The sequence below is a fragment of the Typopeltis vanoorti genome, chromosome 24, assembly GCF_054136105.1.
Source record: "Typopeltis vanoorti isolate ZY-2024b chromosome 24, IOZ_Tvanoo_1.0, whole genome shotgun sequence".
Lineage (NCBI taxonomy): Eukaryota > Metazoa > Arthropoda > Arachnida > Uropygi > Thelyphonidae > Typopeltis > Typopeltis vanoorti.
Window position 1 is genome coordinate 72,036,786 of NC_143572.1, and position 27,471 is coordinate 72,064,256.

Consider the following 27,471-nt stretch of genomic DNA (forward strand, 5'->3'; position numbering starts at 1 on the left):
GAATATAACAAATATCTGTGTTTAAGTTTTGTAGACCCTGCAAAAGGCATATGACAAGGTGCCAATTGAAAAACTATTCAAAACGCTATATTTATATGGTGTAAATAGGACATTATATCAAGCAATTCTTCAGTCTTTGAATTGTGAGTCAGCAGTTAGAATGGAAAGAAGTACAAGAAGATAGTTTGATGTTAAATCTGATGTCAGACAAGGATGTACATTATCCCGTCTGTTATTCATTATCTACATGGATCATATTATGAAGGAAAGTGGTATTAAATCCAATATTAAAATTGAAGATGTTAATCTCAGCTCTTTACTTTATGCAGATGATGTTATACTTTTAAATAACTCCAGTGCAAGTCTACAAGTTTCACTGACTAAACTGAATAATGGTTGTAATAAATTTAGTATGAAAATCAGCAATAACAAGACAAAGACAATGGAAATAGCCAGAAACATTGAAAATATCAACTGCATAGTGAATGGAGAACCTATAGAACAAGTAAAACATTTCATCTACTTAGGTGCAATATTTAGTGAAGATGATAAATTAAATATAGAAATAGACAACAGAATCAGCAAAGCTGGTATGGTGGGAAGTCAATTGAATAAATTCATATGGAATAAGAGAGAAATTAGTTGGAACAACAAATTAGCTGTATACAAGACAGTGTTCAAACCAGTTTTAACTTATGGATCTGAGAGCTGGGTCGGAAGTAAAACACTTGACCAAAGACTAGAGACCGCAGATATGAGAGTCCTGAGAAAGATTAGAGGCATGAACAGATGGCATCATTGTCAATATCATATTAAAAACGAGGATATTACAAAAGAACTTGACATTGTTATTATCCTGGAATGTGTTAGTAGAGCTAATCTCTGGTAGTATGGTCACTTAAACAGAATTAGAGAGGAAAGATTATCAAAACAAGTGTTCTCTGCCAGGTTGGCAGGAAAAAGACCCAGAAGAAAACCAAGATTTAAGTGAATTGATACTGTAAAAAGTGCCTTAGAAAACAAAAATATAAGATCTGATAATGTTGGAGTCTTGACAGATAGCAGATTGATTTGGAGGAAAATTGTTGATAGGAAGTTAATAATGATGTTAGTTTTTCATAGACTATCATAATATCCTGTACACCCTTTGAGGGTACATATCAGGAATTTGATGATAATGATTTTTCTTGAAGGATAGGAAGCTGTATTTGTTGGAGAAAACAGTATGGATAAGGCTTTTCCAAAGAACAGATGTAACTAGAATAAAAGAAAATAATGAGAAATTGGTTCAATAAGTTCACAGCTTAACTGTATTGACTAGCAGCTGCTTTTGTTCTTGTATAATTAGAGGGAAAGTTAGGTCATGTTGATGGTGAAAAAAAGATAGTGCAGAAATAGAGTATCTATGATTTAAAGATGTCAAAAAATTATATTCTTGGTTTAATCTTTTATCCGAGTTTTGGGATAGGTCAGCCATCTGCCCTATCCCAAATTACAAGTTATATATATAAAGCCGGCTTGTCCAACCTGCGGGCCGCATGCTGCCCAGGACGGCTATGAATGAGACCCAACAAAAAATCGTAAACTTACTACAAATTAATAATACTACAAATACAATTTTAACATGCTATTAATTTATAAGCGATGAATTTTTGAATTTAACACGTTCTTTAGCAACGAGAGATTCATAAAATCATTCTCAAATAATTGTATTTATTCAGAATTGCCGCCCATGCAAGTAGTTACTTCTCGACATAATAAATGGTGCGCTAGCACTCTTGCTTCCTACTTTTACCACGTAATAAATGTCTCTCTCTCTATGTGTGCCATGTGTACGCTGGTATTGCTTTCAGTGTGCACTTGTAAACAGTCGAGGTTACACCGAAGAAAGATGCAGATGTTACATGTGTTTATGGCGAGTAATTTTTTTAGTAGTAAAGATTTGGTGATTATTAAACCTTGCTTTCTAATTTTCAATCTATTTTTTTTTTTTTTTTTAAATTCCAGCATGGCTTCCACAGTGTCTCCAAAGAAAATCGAACCAAAAAGAAAAATTATAAAAAAGAAAGATTGTTCAACGAAAAGTGGACAGATGACTATTTTTTTGTCGAGGCAAATACTAAGGCAGTCTGCTTAATTTGTGCCAGTTTTCAAACACTACAATTTGAAAAGGCATTACATGCAAAAACATGCTGCGAAATTTAGTGCGTATCAAGGAATGTTCGGTAAAGACAAAATATCGATACAAAATAAATAATGGAAAAAACTCATGTAGAAAGATTATTTAATAGTATAATTTTCGCCTGTGTGTCACAGGCATCTTCAGTACATTAAGCTCAAAATTAAACACTAACTGACAATTCCAAAAAGCGCCACCTAAGTAGCTGGTGTAAGATGACACAAAGGCAAAAATTATACTATTAAATAATCTTTCTACTTGAGTTTTTTCCGTTATTTATTTTGTATCGATATGTCTACTCATGGTTTACCTCTTTTAAAACTTAAAGACAAAATAGCGGAACTGAAACAGATTTTATTGTAAAAGCTAGTTATGTGGTTGCAAACCTAATAGCAAAAAAATCAAACCGTATGCCTATGGTGAGTTCATTAAGCAATGTATGGAAAGCGTGGCAGATATAATTTGCCCTGATAAAAAAAAAGGGGATTTTTCTAAAATCAGTTTGTTTCACCAGTCTATAGCCAGGCAAATTGATAAAATAGGAAAATCTATCGGAAAAGGTTTGGAGAGTAGAGCTGCTAATTTTAAATTTTATGCTTTGGCGATAGACGAAAGTACTGATGATACAAATACAGCTCAATTGGCAATTTTTGTTAGAGGTATTGATGATGAATATAATATCACTGAAGAAATGGCTTCTTTAGTGCCATTAAAAGACACAACTGAATCTAGAGATTTATACGAAGCTGTGAAAAATACATTAAAGCGATTTTCTTTGTCCATTATGAACATATCTGATATAGCTACTGATGGTGCCCCGGCGATGATAGGTAAAAGAGATGGACTTGTAAAATTAATAGAAGACGATGCAATTGCCTCCCAAAATTTACGTATGATGAAATATCACTGCATAGTACACCAAGAAAATTTATGTGCAAAAGCTTTAAAGATGGATAACGTCATGCAGATTGTCATCAAGGCTGTAAATTTCATAAGGGCCAAGGGTTTGAATCATTGCCAATTCCAGGAATTCCTTAAATTTATGGATGCTGACTATGGGGAAATTATTTACTTTCGGAAGTAAGATGGTTAAGTCGATGTAAAATGTTGAAAATATTTTATGATTTGCGAAATGAAATTAAGTCGTTTATGGAAACAAAATTTGTGCCAGAACTTGACGATGAAAACTGGCTCACAGATTTGGCATTTTTAGTAGACTTGACTGCTCATTTAAATGAGATAAAGATGCGTCTTCAAGGTGAAAACCAACTGATCAATACAATGTTTCAAACTATAACAGCATTCGAAATGAAACTGAAACTATGGCAATCTCAAATTAAGGCAAACAATTTTATGCATTTCGACACATTGGCTAAACACGGTCCTATGAACAACGAAAAATATGCAGCCTTGCTTTTCGATTTGATACAGGAATTTGAGAACAGGTTTCAAGATTTCTGGAAAAATCATCAATCTTTTGGTAAATTTGCGACTTCATTTTAATAAACATATTACCTGCTCGGTAATATGTTTATTAAAACATATTACTCGACATAAACATATTACCTGCCAATTTTCAAATGGAATGCATAGAGTTACAATCTGACATTCAACTTAAAGATAAATTTGATCATGTCTCTTTACTGGACTTCTATAAGATATATCTTCCCAGAGAAAAATATCTCTTGCTTCACAATCATGCCTTATTCTTGTCATTGCTATTTGGAAGCACCTACATTTGTGAGCAGCTATTTTCAAGGATGAAGCAGCACTTAAAGAATAAATCTAGAACCAAAATATCTGATGAGCACCTTGAGAACTCACTGAGAATTGCAACTACTTCCATCGAACCAAATATCGAAGCATTAGTGTCTCAAAAACAATGTCAAACATCTCACTAATTTCATGTTGCTGTCTTGTCTTTTACTTTTATAATAAAAATTCATGAATTAATGAAGTTTAAATTACTTAAATATGTTAACTATATATTCTATGTTTTTTGCTCATCAGCTATCGTTAGTGTATTTTATGTGTGGCCCAAAACAACTCGTCTTGTGGCCCAGGGAAGCTAAAAGGTTGGACACCCCTGATATAAAGCATGTGTGTTTAATAAATAGTCCTAATTTATTTTTTGTGGGATACTTTGCATTAACCTCACCACATGATACTGATAAGGTTTGCAACCTTCTTTGTACAGGATTGATATTTGAAAAAAAAATTACTGCAAAATGTTCTCATCCATCTGTTTTGTTGTTAGTGTAGGTTTTATGGAAGGAGACATATGTTGTGAACTTGAAAAGGAAATCTGAATTTAAAAAAAAAAGTAAACATCATTTGAACACACAGCACATTTTTTGGGGGGAGGAGATTGTAGTCTACATTATTTTCTGTTACTTCAGAAATTGGTAATATTGACAATATTACCAATATCTGAGAAAGGAATGTTAACATTCCTTTCTATCTCCTTGAGTGTGTCTGTATCTGAGTTATTTTTGATTTAATAAAGACCTTTTTTTATCACAAAAATTCAGCTTCGTTTTCTTTTCTTTTTTTCACTAGTTTAGTGAGCACAACCAGAGACAATCCAATACATATGTGGGATGCTTTTACAGGAAATTTACGGTGTAGTTATCGTGCTTATAACCATCTGGTAAGTACCATAAATTGGAATGCAGTATGGGTTATTAACTTCAAATGCATCCCTAAATAAAGATCTATTTCAAGACGTTTCAGAAAATAGCCATTGCAAAAAAGACTATTTGATTATTTTATTATTATCATTGAATTCCTGATATGTACCTTCAGAGCTATACAGGATATACTATATGAAAGATTTACATCATTACTAACTTACTGTCGACAGCTTTCCTTGAAATTAATCTGTTATTTATTAGGACTCCAATATTGTCATATCTTATATTTCAGTATTCTAAGGCACTTTTTTATCTGCATCAATCTGTCTCTATATCTTGATGTTCTTCTGGGTCTTCTTCCTGCTATCCTTGCATGCAACCACCTGTTTAAGTGACTGTTCTACCTAAATGTAACTCTTTATATATAATCCTGAATGCTAACATTATCAAGTTCCTTCCTAACATCCTCATTTTTAATATGATTTTACCATTGACATCTGCCCTTAATCTTGCTCAGAACTCTCATATCTGTGGTCTCCAGTCTTTGATCAAGTGTTTTATTTCTAACCTAGATCTTGGATCCACAGGTTAAAATCGATTTGAATATTATTTGTAAGTAGCTAGTTCAGTGTTTTTACTGATTTTTCTCTTATATTTATCCTCTTGTATCATGTATATCCATTGTCCAGTGCTTGCTAACCATTTACTAGTTTTTACTGTGGCAAGTAGAACTTGTTCATTTCACTCTCTGATATATCACATTATGAATATCATGTGGCTGTTGAGTTTTGGAAATGAATTGTGGAAGCAAATGCCTCTTTCAGTTTTTTTCTACAATTAAACAACACGTTCCTCCTAATTTCAAATATTTGTAGAAGCATTGTGCTATTAGTGTTTGATTTCTTTAACTAATTCTTATTTAATGACATCAGTAATAACTGACACAAATCCGATACTGTTCTGCTACTTGGCCTCAACCTGTATCTACAAGCATATTTAACAGGGCTATCAGGTTTTTGCAGTATGGTTTTTTTAAAATTTAGCTATATAATATGTTGTATTAAAAAGACATTTTAAGGTATCCCAACATTTTAGAATTTTTTTTTTTTTTTCCCAAACAGCTAGAAGTGTGTTTTCTAGATGATTTCTATATCACAGCATTTTTTTATGAAAATTGTGACTCATGAAACCTAAATCCACTTTGAAGGATCTTCAAAAATCTTGTAATAAATAGAATAATTGTCAGTAACACGGGATATTTTTACATACATTACAAAATGCAACTTCATCTTCATAGTGCTGCTACTTGATTTCCTTGAGCTAGTTGTCTTGTAAAGCACATCATTCTTGATTGTTTTTTACTTAATGACAGAACAGAACTGTTCTCTAGTATTTCAATACCTTTAGATCCTTACATTCACCTTCAATTTTGTGCCAGTTTCCTTGTGTTTGTTGTTCATAATGAAGGGTGAATTTTATATAACTTATCCATAAAAATAGTTCATTAATAAGGACAAATAATAAAATTCATGAAAAACACAAGAATATGGCACTATAGCTCTATTTGCATATTCATGAATTTACATGAATATTTATAATGCAAGTTCTTTTCTGATATCTTAATTTATAATATGGTTCAGCTGCTAATGTCAACTTTTTTACTCCGAATTTACTCAGAATTCTTATGTCTGTCGTTTCAGTCTCTGATCGGCTGTTTTATTTCTAGCTCAGCTTTTCTGATCCATATGCTGAAATCAGTTTGAACACTGTCTTGTATACTTCCATCTTTAAATTTTCATAGCTGTATTTATTATTCATGTTGAAGTTTCTGGAACAGAGAACTACATAGACACTGGAATGTAAATAAATAATTTTAGGTAGGAAATTATTTATTTACATTCCAGTCTCTACGTAGTTTTCTGTTCCAGAAACTTTGACATGAATACTAATTTCTGTACAGCTAAGTGTAGAAACCAAATGTGGGGGGAGGGGATTAAAAGTGACATATATCAGATAGCATGCATCTAGCCTTGGCCACAGCTGTATGTGAAAGGTGAAACACATGGATCCAGTTAAGTCTTTTGATTTATTTCTTTTGTTCTGTATAAAATTATTCACCTACCACTTCTCCAGCTTTACTTATTATATTATCATTCCATTTTAAATATGTCATCTTCATTAAAAATTTTGCTTAAATAACTAAAATGTAACTTGTTCAGTATATTCAGTTTCATTACTTCATCATCATCATCAAATTCCTGACATGTACCCTCAAGGGGTTTACAGGATATGATAGTACTCATGAAAAATTACATCATTAGTGTCATTACTTTAGTCCTTTTATTGTTGATTTTCATATCAAATTTATTACAGCTAGTATTCAATTTGGCTAGACTTATTAAACTTTTTATGAAACATGTATCAGACATATTGTAAAAACAAATAATAGTTACCAAATGCAGAAACAATTTAAAAAATTTTTTAAAAGTGAGATATGTTACATAGCATGTCCAACCTTGGCCACAGCTGTATGAGAGGTGAAACACACTTTCCAAGTTCAAGATATTTATAAACAAATGGTCTATGAATATCTATTACAAGGAGCATGTACATCATTACATGTATTAAAAAAAAAATAATGACAGTTAATAGCTATTAACTTTCCTGAACTATTGCTTGCCAATATCCAAGCCACTTGAACGATTCTCTTTTGGATGATAACGTTTCACATGTTTTCTGGAAAAGACAGTCAAATTTGAATTCACCTGAATGGATTATCCTAGTTTGGTTCCAGTGAATTCTATGACCAGTGTCAGTGGTAGATGTGAGGTCTTCCTTACTGGATTCCAAGTATTTGGCACAATCTTTATATTCTTGAATTCTGATCTGAGCAAAACAGCTAATTTTTCCATAATAAGATGGAAAAAGCAGGGAGAGGCAATTTGTCTTTGATGGTAAGCAAAAAGGAAACAGTTTACGAAATAGTTTGAAGGTGGTACATGGATTAAATTTATGAAGAACTTGTACTGTCTGCTCTGATGTTCCTTTAAGATAAGGTATGGCAACCCTTTTTAACATCTGATTGTGGTCTGGTTGAGAGGGTTGATATTTGTACACACATGTTTCTGATTTAGCAGTTCTGTGAGAAGTTTTTGGTATTGAGACCACATTATAATATAAATAAGAGTTTAATAAAAATAAGCAATTAAAACCCGACAAGTTTCCTACGTCCTAAGATTTACATTATCAGTGGTAGCGGGTCATAAAAGTTTTACACAACAAAAGCCTATTAACAAGTACACACATTAGATGTTTTTTATAATTTCACAACTCTTAAATATAATTGATAAACCAGAATACAAATGGTAAATTCATTACCGTATGTATGTTGGAACATTGCTAGTCGTTGCTGTCACGTTCTGTGGTATCACACATGCTATATCCTAGGTCCGTAGCAGTTAAATATTTGATGAAAACAGACAATACTTGATTTTTATTGCATTGTGTGTGCAGGGATCCTGAGCATTTGCAAGGCTTTTTTAAATTTTCTTGTAAAACAGTTATGATCAATATATGACATTTTTGTTTGTTGCCAGAGTACTTGATGGCCAGTAGTGGTTATGTGAAATGCCAGGACTGATTTATGCTCTCTTCTTCTTTTTTTTTTTTTTTTTTGACATCTTTTACATGTTCAGACATGCAAATCTCTCCTGACCTTCCTGTCTGGCCTATATATCAAATGCTACAAGAGCAATGAATCTCATAGACCATAGATGCCTGATTTTTTTCATGGTGTGATGTGGAGGTTTTGATGGATGTAGGAATCTTGAATGTTTTTGTAAAGGTAAAAAAGCCACTTTTATGTTGTACTCGCAGCGCAACATAGCCACTTTTCTGTGACATTCTTGATGTAAGGCAGCGTGATTGGATTCTTGATATCTTGTTTAAGTAAGGGAGTTGCAGGAGATGTATTAAGAATTTTTCTGATTGTCTTTGGTTCAGAACCGTTAAGTGTGAAATTCTGTTTCAGGTAGTGCAGTTTTTCATTCCTTTTAATTGATGAGCTTGATATATTGTATGTCCTGTCATAAAGTTTTAGTTATGCCTATCTTTTGCAATGGATGGGGGTTTGAAGTGGCACTTAAAAATCCTCTTGTTGGGGTAGGTTTTCTGTATACGAAAAAGGATAACCTTTTTTCCCTCTTCGTTTACTTCTACAAGGGAATCAAGGAATGCTAATCTTTTTGTGCTGTTCTAGTTCAAGAGTAAATTTTATATTGGGATGCAAGTTGTTCAGATAATCTTTGAAAGCAATTAGCTCATTCACCATTCCCAACCAAATGATGAAAATATCAATGTAATGTAACCAAATTTTTGGTTTCTTCTGATAGATTTTTAATACATCAGTTTCAATTTCCATAAACAGGTTAGCTAAGGCTGGAGAAAGGGGGGGGGGCAAGTCCTGTATGTTTCCAATATTTGTCTTGAAATATGAAAAAAGTGTCTTCCATATGGTGTTTGAATAGTTCTACAGTGTCTGGTGGGAAAAGATTTACAAGTAGATCCACTGTGTCATTTCTGGGTACATTAATGAAGTGACTGACTACTTCGATATTTATCGAAGATTCTCTGAATGGAGGCCAGATCAACATCCATTAGCAGTCATGGAGATTTTTATATTTTTAGTGCCCCAACAGATGTAATTAATTTGAAGAGAGTAAGCTTAGCATATTGCAATTTTGATAACACTTATCTTCTGCATTGCATGCTGATGTGAAGAAGACTGGATATATCAGCCAGTGAAATAAGTTTCTGATAGGAAAGAAAAGTGAATGTTACTAGTCAAGATATGGGCTATTAGAGTATCCAGGAGGGGAAACAGCTGTTTTGAATCATGTTCAGTGGTGGACCTGATACAATTGTAAAAGGAGTTTATTTAAACATTGTAGAAATTCAGTCTCTGAGTGTGAACAAACACCAAAGATGTCATCTATAAAATGAGAACCAGACTACTGCAAATTTAAATTTCATTCTTGATGCTTTTCCCCATCCCCCCAAAAAAACTTTCCATTGGTTTTTGAACACTAACAATATCTTCTATTTACATAATTTCTCACCTCATGAATATCAGTTTGACAGCTATCAAGATAATTAAAGTGGGAGACTTGTTCTATAGCACATCCTTCAAAAAAAGAAAAAAAAACAGGAGATTATGATAGAATTGACTATCAGCATCAGCAATAAAGGAGTTCATTTCTTCTCCTACATTATTTGTGAACAAAGCATAATGTAGGTCAAATACTGTAAGATTTGCCATTACACTGTAAAACTCCCCATTCCTTCCCTTGCATAGTCTTGTGCATCATGAAATCAATCACTAGATTAAATATAGAAAAAGGGACAGTTTTTACTCGTCTTACACCAGTTGTTTTAAACCATTCATTATATGCTTTATTCACTTTAATACAGGCTGCTCTGTTATCATATAAAGACATCATAATGCTAATGAGTGCAGGTATTCTATAGATTCTTGCACTTTTTTTTCATAAATTTTGTCTCTCAGCTGAATCAGAAGCCTTTTTTGACATCAACTAAACATGTAATCATGTGTTTCTAAAATTTTGAAGAATAATCAGGAATTGGTCTCATTGAAAATATTTCTTCTTTTTTGGCACTACAGCCCCCATGTAGGGCCTTGGCCTCCCATTTTTGGGTTTCATAACTCACTACGAGGTGGGGTCGTTATCCCCACACTCAACCATTTGTAATTGTCTGTGAAGCATTGTGTTCTTAAGACCGGTTTGCCTGCTTTGTGGGAGGATTAACCCTTGCCCAAAACCAGCTAACTTGGCAATGTCTGAGAAAGATCTTTAGCTCCTCATGTCTTCATGTCAGCGACGAGAATAGAACGCAGGACACTCCTTTCCCAGGCATATGGTTGCAGAGCGTGTAACCACTTGACTAACTGCGCGGACCATTGAAAATATTTAGTCTGTGCAATCTGAAAGTATGTATTCAAGAAATTGTAAAAAATAACACAAGCAAAACAGCGATATTAAGATATGCAGATAATATATGCCTAGTTGGACACCATGCTGAAGACATTAGAATAATATTCAGAAAACTCAAAACGTCTAATGAAAAAAACTAGGATTACAAATCAACCTGGATAAAACTGAACTTGTGTAGAAACCACAATCAATAGGAAAATGACCAGTTTACCATTGATAACCTGAAATTTAAAAATGCCAGTTCCTTCAAATATCTTGGAACATTGATTACTCAAATAATAAAATTAGTACAGAAATACAAGCCTAGAATAAATGCCTCTAATAGATCTTATCATTCACTGCATCATTTACTATCTTCCAAAATTCTGTCAAACAGGATTAATATGGAAATATACAAAATCATTAGACCTATTGTTTTATATGAAGCAGAAACCTGGAGCATAACAAATTAAGATGCAAAAGCTTTGCAGATATTTAAAAATAAAATCATTAGGAAAGTCTTTTGACTTGTAAGAGATAACAGAACAAGTGAATGGGTAAGAAGACATAATCAAGAACTATATGAATTGTATAGATCTCCACTTCTGTCAGATGAAATTGGCTTGCAGATTTAGATGGATTGGACATGTAGAAAGAATGAGTGAGGAGAGAATGGCTAAACAAGCATTCAAGATGAGGTTTGATGGAAAGTGATCTAGAGTAAAACCATGGCAAGTGCTGGTAGGATAACATCCAGAAAGACAACTGAGATGGGAATCCTGGACTGGACTAAAAGAACCCAAGACAGAAAGGACTGGAAGAAAACTTGCAGCAAAGAACCTTGGTTCAGCAAGCTAAGGAAGAAGACAAAGTCTGAATAGTCTGTTCAGTCTGTCAACTAAGTCTTTAACCTATTCAAGATTAAAAAAACAGGAAATTCATGTTAAATAACTTAATCTTTAAGGGTAAAATTTTGTACATAAGTGTCAAAGGCATCTCTTCAGTACAGAAATGGACAGAATAATATACGAATAGCAGAAAGATTCTAAAAAAAAAGCACCACAATAGCTACAGTAAGGTAACAAAAATATCAGTTGAAACCAAAATAGAAAAATAAGCCTGCAATTACAACATGAGAACTCTGTACCCCCCCCCCCCCCCCCCAAGGTAAGATTAGTCACTATGACCTCATGGTGTTCTCTTTCAAGCCAACAAAGAGTGGACTGTAATACCACTTTCCATCAGATCAAAACTTTTTATTCCTAAAATGAATGCCACTGGAATTAAATGATGATTTACATTTATTTAAATGGTAGAAAAGAGAATAAAGTTACCATTCCATAAACATCATCTTTAACAGAAGGGCTTTACTAATTTCATTTGATTTTCTTTTGCACATTTTTTTGAAAAATTTCAAGCTAGTAGAAAATTAGACAGGGTAGTATTTTATAATTCAGTTCCTAGAACCAAGAAAAAATGCATTCTGTATAGTACGTACTTCATACATTTTCACCACATCCTGCATACAATGGTCAAGCATTGAAGATATAGTAGTTAAACTTTGAATGAGCATCCTATTAAAAAAAAAAAAAAAGCAATTTTAAGCTAAAGATGAGAGTGACTGAGATTCTACTGACATATTATTGGGTGTAAATTTTTGATGTTAAAACAGGTCTTACAATTAGAAAGAAGTAATGCAATTTAGCCTAATTTGTTGTTCATAAAAGGAGAAAATCTATCAAAAACAAGCTTATGATCCATATAATGGTATTTTTCAAGGACAGGAAAACATTCAAATATATTTATTTCAATAAATATTATTTGTGAAAACATTATTTACAACTATTTATGGTTAGTTGAACTTATCCTTACTTCTTTAAATTCCGTTTTTTATTTGTCAGATGTTGATTAATACTGATCCGAATATAAAGAAATTTATATTATGAAATATCAACTAACGTTTGCAATCTCACTTTTCTACAGCCGAGGTTAATATTATCATTTAAGGCTTCCGCAAGGTCCGATAAGTTTTTATGAGCGGTGCAATGAAAGGAAATCAGGCAAACATCAAATTGAATTCAATAAAACAAAACATTTAATGCAGATTTATATAACAAGTACATTTAAGTAAACTTTCCAAACAAGATAATGCAATTGAACAAATCCAAGATATCTCTGAGATATAGGTACTATTCAGTTAGGTTTTAAGATTAAAGCCACAAATCTTAGATCTTATTTTTCAAGACATAAGTATTTTTATCACAACCTGTCTCTATTCTATGAGATAAATCATATCATCTATACATCAATTTAGTTCTAGTGCTTAGAATAGATACAATGCATTAGGTATCAAACATTCAACTCTCAGTTCTCTATATTCTACCAATTAATAGAAAATAGCTCTCACAATTTCAAGTTCCAGAATTCACAATAAATATTTTTATAGTTGCGGTTCTCTAATTCACTTCTAGTCTATAAACACTTAATTGAATCACAAGGCAGTTATCAATTCAAGGGGGAAACACTTTAGTGCTTCATTCTTTCGACTATTTATAGTTAAAGGCAGCTAGGGTTAAGATACGTTAGGCGGAACTAATTTTCATTTGCTTCACACTGGATGTAAAAAGGATAAGTCTTACCGAGTTACAACTTCAGCACATTGAATTCACTTAGGCACATTTTAAAATTCCTGTTAACTAATTAACGTGAGGAAACACAATTCAAAGAAATCTTCACTATGTTAACTGAAATATTAAACACAGAGCTACATAAGTCTTGACACATTAGGTTTATGTCATGTACTAGTTCCTTATCTTCTACTATGTATTGACTTCAGCTCTGCAGCTTTCTTCCTCTAATCGTTAGGAATCTATCGTAATATCAGAATTCCATAGAGGTAGTTTTTAATGCCTATTTATTCCCGGTCCTTTCCTTGTCGATTTTTTCACATATCTCAACTTGCCTTTTGTTACACGCGACCAGTCTCTTCGCTGTCCCCAAGCTTTCTCCTCTTTGTTTACTTTCGTTTTCCAATTAACTGCGTTTATTTTTCCCACCTAAAATCCGGTTCTAGCCAGTTCAACTTACATCTACAGGCTTCTCTCCATATCATAGCCATTCACGTTCTAAGTACGCGCTAGCTAAAAACAACTCCGTTTCTCCTTTACTAGCCAATCAAATTCAATCAGAAGAATTACATAAAATCATATCAGCAGAATTCCACATATTTACATTCTCTTTCAGAAATAACAAATAAAGAAATAATCCGTTAGTTCACATTTAAATATGATAAATACAAATTCTTATAATATATATACACAGCTTCTTACAATATTAACAATGGAATAAATAAAATAAATTGAGTGACATTATAATACAGAGTCCTTTCAGTACTAATGCATATTCTAGATTAAATAATTAAACAATAATAAACAAACTCAAAGTAATTATGAATAATAATTTATGAGCAAGAGATTAACATCAAATAATATTTACAAGTATTGCTTAAGTTATGCAGATTATGTTAAATGTGAATGAAGTATTATAATTCTCAAATATCTTCATTCACAATTTAACACAGTGTAAGAATCTAAAAATAGTAAAAATAATTTCTGTAATATTGTCAGTAAAATGAAAGAACATAAATAAATTCTCTTTTCCATTGTGCCTATCTGAAAAATAAAAAATTGTAAATATACCAATAGCAAATAAATTCATTGCTAAGGCTTGATCTCTTGTCTCCTTTCAAAATGATTTATTCTATTTTTACACATACGAAATTTATTTTTATTCTTGGAAACAAATACAATAATTAAATTGTAAACAAAAAGCTAATTGAAGGACAGTAATGGATATTCCAAGTAAAATAGTATAATACACTCTAAGTCAAATGGACACAGAGATTGCTTGGTTACAAGCATTTGGGCTTAGGTGCTGATTTACATTCATGTCACACTTTAATGGAATAATTTACAGCACAAAGAGAAATAATTAAATGACAGGTTTAATTTTGATATTTCGTCTCAGTCACAAAAACACAATAAGTAGAAGAAATGAGATAGAATAAATAAAGACTGAACTCCTGTGAAGGGGCCTTAGATATCGGGTGGGAAGCCTAAGAATGAAAGTTTCCGAAATTTTGGAAAGTTTAATATAACTGTATTTATTTAGATTAGGCTGTTTTTTTATGTCTGCTGCAGATTTTAAAACAAGTCTTTCAAGTTTGTATTTGCTGTCAGATGGTTTTCTTCCATCTGACACCATGCCTTGTGTAAGGTATCCAAGGCACAACACACTATACCTGATTGACCATAGTTGTGATGGCAGATGTATTTTGTATTCTTCTAGGCAGATGTTAGTAGATCTTCCAGTCTGACTATAATATGATAATTTGCAAGAACAAGGAACCTTGTAAACACCTAGAATAGAGAGGGGAGGAAGTGGATCCTTAGAAGAGCAGAGAAACGAAGCCAGCTTCAAATGAGGTTTGAAAGTAGTGCAGAGATTATATTTTTTTCAAAGTTCTGGCTGTTTTTCTGAAGTGTTCCAGATATAGGGAATATTAATGACATTATAGTCTTTATGTTGAGAGGGATCTGAGGAGATGGAAGGGACAGATAATTTGTAGATTTTTTTTGGCATTGTAACAATTGGACAGGAAGGTTTTGGTGAATTAAAGGCAAGTTCCACTGTAAGGGAAGCTTGGATGGAACAGAGGTTGGAGGCTCTGTTGGCAAGGGTTTTGATAACCCCATATTGTTGAGAAGGGGATGGTGGGAAATTTTATATATGTATCCACCTATATGGATGGGTTTTCTGTGAACTGAGAAAGGAAGAAAGGGTACCATTGGGCAGACATGTGATCAGAGTATCTAAAAATGGCAAGATATATTTTTTTCTTTTTCAGTAGCGAACTGGATTCTGGGGTATTGAGATGGAACAGGAAAAGAATCTGTGTCTGAACCATGTTGCCAAAAAGAGAACACATCATCAATATATCTTAACCAAATAAAAGATTTGAGGCTGGTATGATTATTATTGTATGGACACAAATATAAAAATCTGAAAAACTGGAATCTAAACCAAAACCTGAATTGAAACTGATATACTGTATATATAGGCTGAAATCAATAAAGAAAAACTTGAATCAGAGAACATGATAACACTGAACTTAATAATTCTAAAATCCTTGAACTTGAAATTGAAACTCAAATTGTTATTTTTTTTTTTTTCAGTGTCCTATTCTTGACATATATTGTTATTAATATTAAGAGAGGCCTCCAAGAAATCAGGGACTTATTGAGGGAGGTAACATATAAGTATAATAGCTAAGTATAATTTAAGTGGGTGACTGACAAACAGTTATCAGAAAGTGGTATATAGAGGACATGAATCTGCCAGATTTAAGGTGACCAGTGGTGTTCCCCAGAGATCAGTCCTTGGATCATGTTTATTTAATCTATACATTAATGCTATTGGAAAGGAATTGACAGGAGATCTTCAGTTGTTTGCTGATGATGCAAAGATAGATATGTTACCGCTATACAGCATTTGCAGGGTAATTTGAATAGGCTGGAAGTGTGGGCAAACTACAATGCATGTCAACTCACTGTTTGTAAGTATAAAGTTATACACTTTGGCATGATGCGATATCCAACAAATACAACAATTTCGTATTTGCAAAATTGCAAATACAACTCAGATGATAATTGTAATGTTGAATCAAATATTGACATGTAAGGATATGGAAGTCATTTTGCTGCTCTACAAGGCTTTGATATGACTGTGGCTGGACTAATATGCACTGATTTAGTCTTCTGGGGTTTCAAAGGGATGAAGAAGTGGAAAGTCTGTAAAGAAGTGTTACAAAAATGATATGGGGATTGTGGAATGTTGATTACAAGAATAGATTGAAAGTATGTGGACTGCAGACACAGGTATAGAGAAGAAAGAGGGTGATATGATAGAGGTGTATAAATTTTTGAGAGGGCATTATAAGATATCAGTTGATAAAAATTTTTCATTACAAGAAAGGCAGAAATATCAGGAGGAAAAAGAGAGAGAGAGAGCAAGGGGGGTGGGTATCTGTGGAATTTAAGTTTGTGTGCAGTTAAGAAAGGGGCAAGAGCTAGATTTTTTTGTCACAGAGCCATGAATAAGTGCAACATTTTGCCTTCTGAAGCAGTTGGTACACTAGTGTGAACAAGTTTTAAGAAAAGGTTTGAATGCTGGTGTGGATGATGTATGGCATCACTGGTGAGTCCTCAACTTCCTGGAGGTATAATAATATCATCAACTGTTATTCCTTTTCATGAATTCATTCACACTACTTGCACTCACAGACTCCAAAGGCAGTTTATTCCAATCATGAACCATTCCATGAGAAAAAAATCATCTCCTGCTTACTGAAGTCATTCTAAACTTCCATTGATGCCCTCTTATCTTCTCCATACCCTCCACAAAATGAAAAATTCCATCTACTGTTATCCTGTATGACCCTTTCAGAAGTTTGTGTTTCAGTCATATCATCCCCTTTCTCCTGTTTGCTAGTGTCTACACTCCAGAAATTCTCAATCTGTCTTCATAATCTGTATTCTGCAATCCCAATATCATCTTTAACACTATCCTTTGCACTCTCTCTCAACTGTATCAGCATCACCACAAAAATCAGTACACTAGACATGCACACAGTAGTCCAAGTGAGGTCATATCAAGGCCTTATAAAGAGGCACAATGACTTCTTTACCCTTATGTCTTAAGGTTCGTTTCAGCATTGCAATTATTATTATCAGACACTTCCAGAGAGTTGAAGTCTCATCAAGGAAGGCCATAGATCACCCACATGGGATGCTCTCTCTACTTCAACAGGCAAATTGTTTCACTTACTCACTGCTCTGTGAGAGAAAAATCTAGCCATCACAACTTTCTTAACTGCACATAAATTTAACTTCTATGGATGTCCCCTTGTTCTCTCCCCACTTTCACTACTGAAAATCACAACTATCTATCTGTAGATTTTAGATAGGTATCTAAATTCACAACAAAAAATTTCATCAGTTGATAACCTTATAACAACTTTCAGAAGTTTATAGATCTCTATCATATCATCCTCTTTCTGCTGTTTACCAGTGTCTGCAGCCACATACTCTCAATCTGCCTTCACAATGTACATTTCATAATCCTGATATCATCTTTGTTACTCTTTTTGGCACCACCCTTTCCATTCATTCATCATCAAATTCCTGACATGTACTCTCAAGGGTTGTACATGATATGATAGTACTACATGAAAAATTTACATCATTACTAACTTCCAATCTACAATTTTCCTCCAAATCAGTCTGTTACTTGTCAAGACTCCAATATTATCATTATCAGATCTTATATTTCTATCGTCTAAGGCACATTGTACCGTATCAATCCACCTGTATCTTGGCCTTCCTCTGGGTTGTTTTCCTGCCAACCTGGCAGAGAACACTTGTTTTGCTAATCTTTCCTCGCCCATTCTGTTTAAGTGACCATACCACCTGAGATTAGCTCTGCTAATGCATTCCTGGATGCCGACAATGTCAAGTTCTTTCCTAATATCCTCATTTTTAATGATATTGCCATTGATGCCATTTGTTCACGCCTATAATCTTTCTCAGGACTCTCATATCTGCCGTCTCTAGTCTTTGATCAAGTGTTTTACTTCTGACCCAGCTCTCAGATCCATAAGTTAAAACTGGTTTGAACACTGTCTTTTTCCAGCTAATTTAGTGTTCCAACTAATTTCTCTCTTATTCCATATAAATTTATTCAATTGACTTCTTACCATACCAGCTTTGTTGATTCTGTTGTCTATTTCCATATTTAATTTACCATCTTCAGTAAAAATCATGCCTAAGTAGTTGAAATGTTTTATTTGTTCCACAGGTTCCCCCGTTCACAACACAATTGACATTTTCAACAATTCTACCTATTTTCATTGTCTTTGTCTTTTTAATGCTGACCTAAATACCATATCTATTACAACAGTTATTTAATTTAGTCAGGGAATCTTGCAAACTTGTAGCCGATTTATTCAGAAGTATAACATCATCCGCATAAAGCAAAGAGCTGACATTAACATCTCCAATTTTGATATCAGATTTAATATCACTTTCCTTCATAATGTGATCCATATAGATAATGAATAAGAGAGGAGATAATGAACATCCTTGTCTGACACCAGATTTAATATTAAACCACCTTCCTGTACTTCCTTCAATTCTAACTGCTGACTAACAACTCAAATAAAGACTAAGAATTGCTTGATATAATGTCCCATTGACACCATATAACTGTAGCGTATTGAATAGCTTCTCTCTTGGTCATATACCTTTTCCAGATCGACAAAACTTAAATACAGATCTTTGTTATATTCCCATGTTTTCTCAACTATTTGTAGTAAAGTGAAGATCTGATCCTGACAGCCTCTATTTGACCTGAATCCAGCTTGTTCTTCACCAAGCTTTTCTTCCACAATTGTTCTCAACCATTTCTCAAGTATGCTTGCATTGATCTTGCCAGGAACACTCAGTAGGGAAATACCTCTGTAATTCTCACATTCAGTTTTATTTCCCTTTTTATATATGGGTACTATTAGAGCTCTACTCCAATCATCAGGAATTCGTCCCTCTGTCCAGGCTTTCTGAACTAAGCAGTGCAGCCACTTAAGACTTTTATACCACCAAATTTCAGCATTTCTGGTCGAATATCATTGAATCTCCTGCTGCCTTTCCACATTTCAAGCCTTTGATGGCTTTTTCTACTTCAAGTATGGATATGTATTCCTGCCTGCATGCCTGGTCAGTGTTTTTTACGACTGTGCTGTCATCACTGCTTGTTTCATTTAGCAATTTTTCGAAGTAATTACTCCATACTTCAAGGATATCTTTTTCTCCTGTTTTCATGTCACCTTTATCATCTGTAACTCCTTTTACAGCACTCTTTCCTCCATTTTTAAGCTTCTTCAACAACCTCCAGAATATCTTACCACCTTCTTGATATTTATTTTCTATGTTCTTGCCAAAGTCCTCCCATGACTTTTTTAGCTAGTTTTACACAGTGTTTAGCTTTCTTACATTTGTCTCTGTATTCTCTAAGAGTACAAGCTGACTTATTTGCCAAGAACTTCTTCACTGCCTCTTTAACTTCCTGTGTCCACCATGGAGTCCTGATTTTTCTATCCTTGCAGACAACCTCACCACATGCCTCTCTGGCTGAATCAATCAGGGTTTTCTTCAAGGCTTGCCACTGAATATCCAAGGTTTGATTCCTGTTCTCAAACTCTTTCATTTTTTCTTCAATAATCTGTGTGTATTTTAGTCTACAGTTCACATCTGAGAGCTGCTCAACTTTTATTCACTTTAAAACTTTCGTACATGTTATTCTTTTCATTATGAAATTCAATTTTATCCTGCTCATGACTAAATAGTGATTGTTTCCAATTTCAAATCCTCTGTACACTCTGGTGTCCTGCACCAGGGAGAAAACATCACTATCAACAATTACATAGTCAATGAGACTTTTCTTATTCTTTGCCTCTTCTCTCCATGTGAATTTGTGCATATTTTTATGTTGGAACATGGTGTTAGTAATAACCAGTCCGTGTCCTAAGCAGAAATCCAACAGGTATTTGCCATTATTATTGGCTTTGCTCTTGTCTCCAAATTTTCCCAAAATATTTTTCTATGACTGACAATCATTGCCTACTCTGCTATTTAGATCCCCAATAAGGACCAACTTTTCTTTTTTCATTGTGTCAGTTGCTTTTTCTAAAGCATCAAAAAATTCATCCACTTCTACCTTAGTAGAACCTTCTGTGGGACTAGGCACAAATAAGTCTCATTGTCCAATTCCCCATTCTGATATTTGCCTTGAATGGCAGGCAGTCACTCTACTTGTGACTGCCTGCCATTCAAGAAGATTAGCCTCGTATTTTGTGTTGAATACTGTGGCTGCTCCTTCTTTTCCTTGATTGTCATTTCCTGAATATAACATTTTGTATTTATTGTTCAGAAAGATCTCACCAGTTTTTGCGTTTTTTTTTTTTTTTGTTTGTTTCAGTCACCCCTGTTATGTCAATCTGGTACTTATCTAATTCCTCAGCTAGCTCCATTTCTTTGCCATTCAGGCTTCTTATGTTGATAGTATCGATCTTTAACCCTGGTGATGTTGAGTTGGGGTGTGCTTTCAGATTTGTTCCAGTGGCTGACTTTTCACTGTTTGCCCTGGTTCCCTGGCGAAAACAACGGGGGCCTTGTTTAACCATGCAACGCCCCAGCCGGCATGAAATTTTGTCATGTTGTACCATCATTTTCTATATTGGTTTAAGCCAATAAGAATACAATTTGGTTGGCTAAATCCCAAATTGCCAGCCCATCCTCATTCATTCAGTATCCAGGTACATACCCAACACGGTGCACCACGAGAAGGTGAGGATTGGACATTAGGTCAGAAGCCCTGGTCGGTTCTCTGCATTCCTTAAAGGCTATGTGGAGGTCTCCTCTCAGTTATACAGCTTTGACCCTTAAGCACCCTTTCCACAGCTTCTTTATTTCCTCTTAACCTAGGAGTCCAAATCTGCACGCAGCAAGTTTAGGTGCAGTTGTGTCAAGGCCTAGTAAAGAGGATTAGCGATCGATGTTGAAAGATGTTTCAACATCTATCTCTAATCTAGAGATAGATGTATTTTAGTAATGAGGTGTTACACTTTTTGACTACTTGTATATATGGAAATATGACCTTTGCATTACTTCAACCTTGGTATCACTTTTGGGTCTGGCTCCCACTGATGAGACCTCAATAAAGGTTGAAACTGGCCTGGGTAGTGGCCCTTCCCATAATGCATAGCATTATACATGTCGGGAGGGATATGTGGATTACATTATGGGATACTAAATTAATGTGAAGTCATTAGCCTCTATATACAAATAGCCTAATCGTGAAGTTACTTCACGCACAAACTTTGTTTGCTTACACTTGGATAAAGGAGAAACCAAGAATATCATTTCTTGGCATCTTTAATTTATATCTCACAGATGCATTTAATCTTCTTTGTGGTGAAGCCATCTTGGCATGATGCTTTGGATTGTGTCAAGTTCTAGTAATAGATCCTTGAGATTGGAGACGTGTTCTGTTAACAAGCAAGGATTTGATAATGCCTATTTTTTAGATGGTGATTGGTGGAATCTTGTTGTGTACAATGGCCTATGAAAGTAGATTTATGATGAACAAAAGTTGAAAGTACTTATGAGATGTGATACAGAATAGGAGGATATCCAAGAAGGCTAATTTGCCAACCTTGATTTTTGACAACCTTGACATGATCTTGAGTCCCTCCCAAGATCATTGCTATCTGACTGGAATCCTCCTAAAGTATGACCATTCATTTGGTCATAGCATATTTGCCATGTAGTAGTTAGTCTGCATCATAACCATTTTAAAGTTATACTCTCTAAAAACATGGGTCTCTCCATGAATATACCTTAAAGGCATTATTCATATTGCATGCATGAAGAAATGGCAAAAAGTTAAATATAAGAGTTGAAGATAAGAAAGTCATTTTGCTTCTTTACAAGGCCTTGATATGACCTCAAGCTCTACTATGTGCAGATATGATCTCTTAGGTTCCAAGGAGATAAAGAAGCTGTGGAGAGAAGAGTCACAAAGATGATATTGGGATTATGGAATGCAAATGAAGACAGATTAAAATTACTTGGACTGTAATGTTTGAGTTCAAACAGCTTGTCTGTTGTATGTTTGCATCTAGCATGAATGTGTTTAGGTAAGATGTGATTGCTGGATGATACTTGGCATTCCCGAGTGAGTTCTTGACTTCCTGAAGATCTCTGTTAATAATAATATTAATAATAGTTTAGTCTTTAATTGCATATAATACTAAAGAATCAAAAGTAAATCCCATCAGTTGGCTAAAATAAGTTTGCACATATGAAACTGAAATGTAGAATTTTTTGAAAATTTATATGATCATGTAAGTGAACATTGCTGTCTCTTTTAATTATTAGTAATGCGATATTTACTATAAATTTTATTTCAGGACGAAATCATTGCTGCTCACGCCGTTACATTTGATCCTCTAGGAAAAAGGCTGTTTTGTGGTTTTAACAAAATGATCAGAATATTTGATGTTAATATTCCAGGAAGAGACTGCATAAATCGTCCTACTATTGGCAAGTTATTGATTTCAGCTCTCTTTTATTTACTGAAAAATTTTGTTTATACTTGACCCAATCATAAAAATTAGTTTAGGTTTTGATTGCTGTCTTTGAGACATAAGTTTTTTTAAATGGTTAAGATATGATAAACTGTAAAACAATAAATTTTATTAAAATGAATATTCCATTTGCATATTAATTAGATCAGAGATTGGCAAACTATGGCCTATCATGTATTATTGTACTGCTTGTGAGCAGAGGATAGTTTTTAAATGAATTTCATGACAGAATCATGAAATTGCTATTTCAGTATCCATGGAATAATGTTAATGTGACCTCACCATACCCGTTTGGTAGCATATAATCTATATCATCTTTAGCACCACGTGTAGTTATGGCAGTGACTTATGAATTTCTACATTTACATCCATATATTTTTATATCTACATATATTTACACTATATAATTCAAACATTATCAGTAATTTGTTAGGGACATCTGGATGGATTCCAGTAGCTGACAGTCGCAAAGTAAGTGATGGACAGTCTGTTTAATCTGCTGACAACAAATGCAAGATAGCAATTCCAGGATATAGAATCTGTTTAGGTAGTGTCTTAATTTTCCATGTCCCATTAGTAGCATGGCTAAACCTGGAGAGATGACATGTTTTATCAGCCAGAGTCTGCTTCTGATACTTGGCAAGAATTCTTTTGCTGTCGATCTGGTTTTTAGATGTCCATTCTTCTTCTTCCCACAAGTTTAGCTTATTTTTTCTGCAGGTGTTTTTTTAATAGATTTTGAGTACTTTTAGTAATGTGTTTCTAACCGACTATAGCTACTTCTTTAGCCAGCTGATCCATTCTCTTGTTTCTTGCTTTCCCAGTATGCACCTTCACCCAACAGAACTTGATTTCCCATTTCTCTAAAGTGAGATTCCCAACCAGATTTCTTTTCTGTTCTTTTAATACTATATAGTTATTTTGGTTTTTTGTGCTGTGTATAATGCTTCTACCATGACATATCAAGATCTTTATGATCAATTAGAAACAAAGGAAGGACAGAGAAAAATTTATTGATTGGCAAAATGTAGAAATAAGACATCAAAGGACATCTTACATGTGAGGCAGATCAAAGACTCTGGAGTATTAAGGAGGGATGTGAATATAAGAAACAGATGCAGAATATACTTTGAAGGACTTTTGAATGAGGAAAATGCAATGACTTACAGAGAAGATGGGCAGCCTTATGAGGGGATGTTGCAGAACATCAGTAGAGTGGAAGTGAAGGAGGCCATAAAGAGGATGAAGAATGGAAAATCATTGGGCCCTAACAGGATCCCAGTGGAGGCATGGAAGGCACTGCGGGAAGAGGGAATTGACTTGCTGTGGGACCTGTTAATAAAAGTTTGTCAACAGAAAAATATACCCGAGGAATGGATGGAAAGTAACTCTTGTCCCCATCTACAAGACTAAGAATTACAGAGGAATAAAGTTGATGTCCCACACAATGAAAATCCTAGGAAGAGTTCTTGATGGAAGACTTGAGGATGGAGGTGGAGATTGCAAAGGAACAATTTGGGTTATGGCAGATGTTGGAAAAGTTTCGAGAGAAAAACACAGGATCTACATCTGGTGTTTATTGATCTGGAGCAAGCATATGATACAGTGCCAAGGCAAGAGTTCTGGAGGTGTCTGAGGGAGAAGAAGGTACTGGAGAAATATGTCAGGTTGGTGCAGGAGATGTACAGAAATGCGAAGATGAGTTCAGACCTGCCTCAGAGAGACAGAAAGTTTTCAGACAGTTGGCTTGCATCAAGGGTCAGCATTAAGTCCACTCCTGTTTAATATTGTAATGGAGGAGGTGAGAGAAGACATGCCTTGCAGATGACATCATGCTGTGTGCAGAATCAAGAAAAGTGGCAGCTAAACTGGAAAGATGGAGAAAAGTACTGGTATGAGAGGTATGAGACTAAGCAGAAGTAAGACAGTATATGTGTTGCAAAGTGTATGGCAGCCAGGAAATAGATCTGGAAGGAAATGTCATCAGGAAGGTTAGGGACTTTAGATACTTAGGTTCAACAGTGAAAGAGGATGGAGAGGCTGAGAAGGAAGTGGGATGCAGGATACAAGGTGGATGGAGGAACTGGAGGGAGATGGCTGGAGTGCTATGTGATAAGAGGGTGCTGATCAATCTAAAAGGCAAAATCTACAGGATAGTAGTGAGACCAGCTATGGTATGCTATGGAAACTGAGGTCCCGAGGAAAAATAACATCAGTAGGATGGAGGTAGCAGAGATGAGAATGCTTAGGTGGATGTGCAATGTGACCAGAAAGGATCGTCTGAGAAATGTAAGAGGAACAGTGAAAGTTACGAGCGAACTTAGGAGTGAAGCTACAAGAGGCAAGGTTGAGGTAGTTTGGTCATGTGATGGGGAGGGAGGGTGAGTATGTGGGAAGGAAGGTCATGCAGATAGATGTGCAAGGGAGGAGGAAGCATGGGCTGCCAAAGAAGAAATGGAAGGAGTTGGTGGAGGAGGACTTGAGGATAAAGAACTTGGATGTGGTTACAGCCCAAGACAGGAGGATGTGGAGGAGACTCACTAAAAACAGTGACCCTACTTAAGTTGGACAAGCTGCAGAAGAAGTATAGTGCTTCTACTGTCACTGTAAATTGTTGCTGTCTTTTCATAAGAGGTGTTGAGTTCTGATTCCCAGAGATATGCAAGTGAATGAACTATAGCAAGTTGTTCTGTTTGGTTGTTGGAACAGAGGGGATGCAGTCTAGAGCAGCTTTCATGTATAATGGACTGTATGTAATATACAATGAAAGAACAACTAACATTTCCTTCAGTTTTGCTCTCATTAGTGTATATATGGAAATCATCAGTTTCAGAGCTTTCTTTCTCCTTAATACAGTGGTGCCTCATAGTTTGTATTTAATTCCTTCCAGAAACCCGTTCGAACTATGAATCATGAAGGTTATTTTCTTGATCATAAATTAGTAAATAATAATATTTTTTGGTTTACCGATCAAGTGTTGATCAGTTTTATTAACTGAACCAACTAGTTTCGCCACACTTATCTGTTGGCATCTTCAGGGCTTACATAGAGGTTTAAACAATCTCACAATTATGCGTAACTGCAAACTGACAAGAATAACTGTAAAACACTGACTAGAATAATTACAAATAAAATAGTATCGAACGTGAGTGAAACATGTATCGCGTGTACAAGATCAGCTAGCTGTTGCTGAGGAACTTTCTGTAGTTTGTATTAAAGTTCATTTCTTCCGTTTTTAAGGTTCTGATTAGGGTTTTCCATATCTCTGGGAGTATTAGGCCTTGATTTCTGTTAAGGTTGAGAGTAGAGCGGGTGACTGTGGCTGCCTCTTTGAAAATTCTTGAATGGTAATCTTCCTCTATGTAAGGGGAACAGCTTTTGTCCCACTCGATGACATGGTTAGTTGTAGAGAAATGAGACGATAGGCCAGAAATGTCCTGTCTGTTGGACATAGCCAATGTGCTCCTTTTTCCTGATTTCGAGGCTTCTCGAAGTCTGTCCAATGTAACTAGAGCCACATGAGCATGGAATATTATAAACTCCAGCATATTTGTAGAAAGGATGGTTGTCTTTTGGAGATCTTAGTAGTTTACTAATAGATTCTATTGGTTTGAATGTTACTCTTATTTTATGTTGTTTGAGGAGATTGGCGAGCTTGTTGGTTCAGTTAATAAAATTGATCAACACTTGATCGGTAAACCAAAAAATATTATTACGAACTGTGAATCGTTCTAAGTCTGAATCAAGATTTTACATAAGAAATAATGGAAAGCGAAATAATCCATTCCCATATCCAAAAAATTTCAATAATTTTTTTTTAATTTTATCTATTTTAGGTTTTTTATTTTTCTAGTGGAAAGGCTTAGACATTGGTTATGCATTATTACTAAATAGTTTAGGGAAATAACAACGTAGACTAGGATATACATTAAAATAACTTTTTAATATAAATCCAATATATCGGCAACATCACGTTGCTATTTTCAAAGGAACTTGTGAGCAAGACACGTGCATGCAGGTACAGCAAAGAGTAAATGTGGACGAAGCAGGAAGCTATTCTTTCTCCTCAAGTCCTATTGGTGCCCCCTAGCGGGCAATGTTGGCATTCTTGGGCTTTCTTGGTTTTTTAATGTTAATAACTTAGAAAAAAATAAACAAAATAATCTTATATTTATTTTATTAATTTTAATTATTACAACATAAAAATAACAGTGAAGAATATTTTTTTAATATAAAAATCACAAAGACGAAAATAATGTGCCCGTTGTTAAGCATCTTCTTTCTGCTTCTTAGCTGGAGTTGAGAATGCTGATTCACGTTCTCTTTTTTCTGCAGAGAAGAATCTATCTAATGTTGTTTGGCGCTGATGATTTTCTTTGATATTTTTAAAACAACCCATCACGTTGTCAT

At 34.4% G+C, this 27,471-nt stretch overlaps 1 protein-coding gene across 2 annotated transcripts in view; it reads left to right on the plus strand.

Moving 5' to 3' along the window:
* Window positions 1-27,471, plus strand: part of WDR79 (Telomerase Cajal body protein 1 homolog) — a 238,588-nt gene that overhangs the window by 81,333 nt on the left and 129,784 nt on the right. For both annotated transcript variants that reach the window (XR_016550413.1, XM_090413474.1), the window contains exons 5-6: window positions 4,739-4,829; window positions 22,885-23,017. Coding sequence is in view for 1 of the 2 variants with exons in the window: in XM_090413474.1 (XP_090269600.1) it covers window positions 4,739-4,829; window positions 22,885-23,017 (224 nt within the window). In the remaining variant the exon portion in view is untranslated. The remainder of the gene's footprint in view (window positions 1-4,738; window positions 4,830-22,884; window positions 23,018-27,471) is intronic.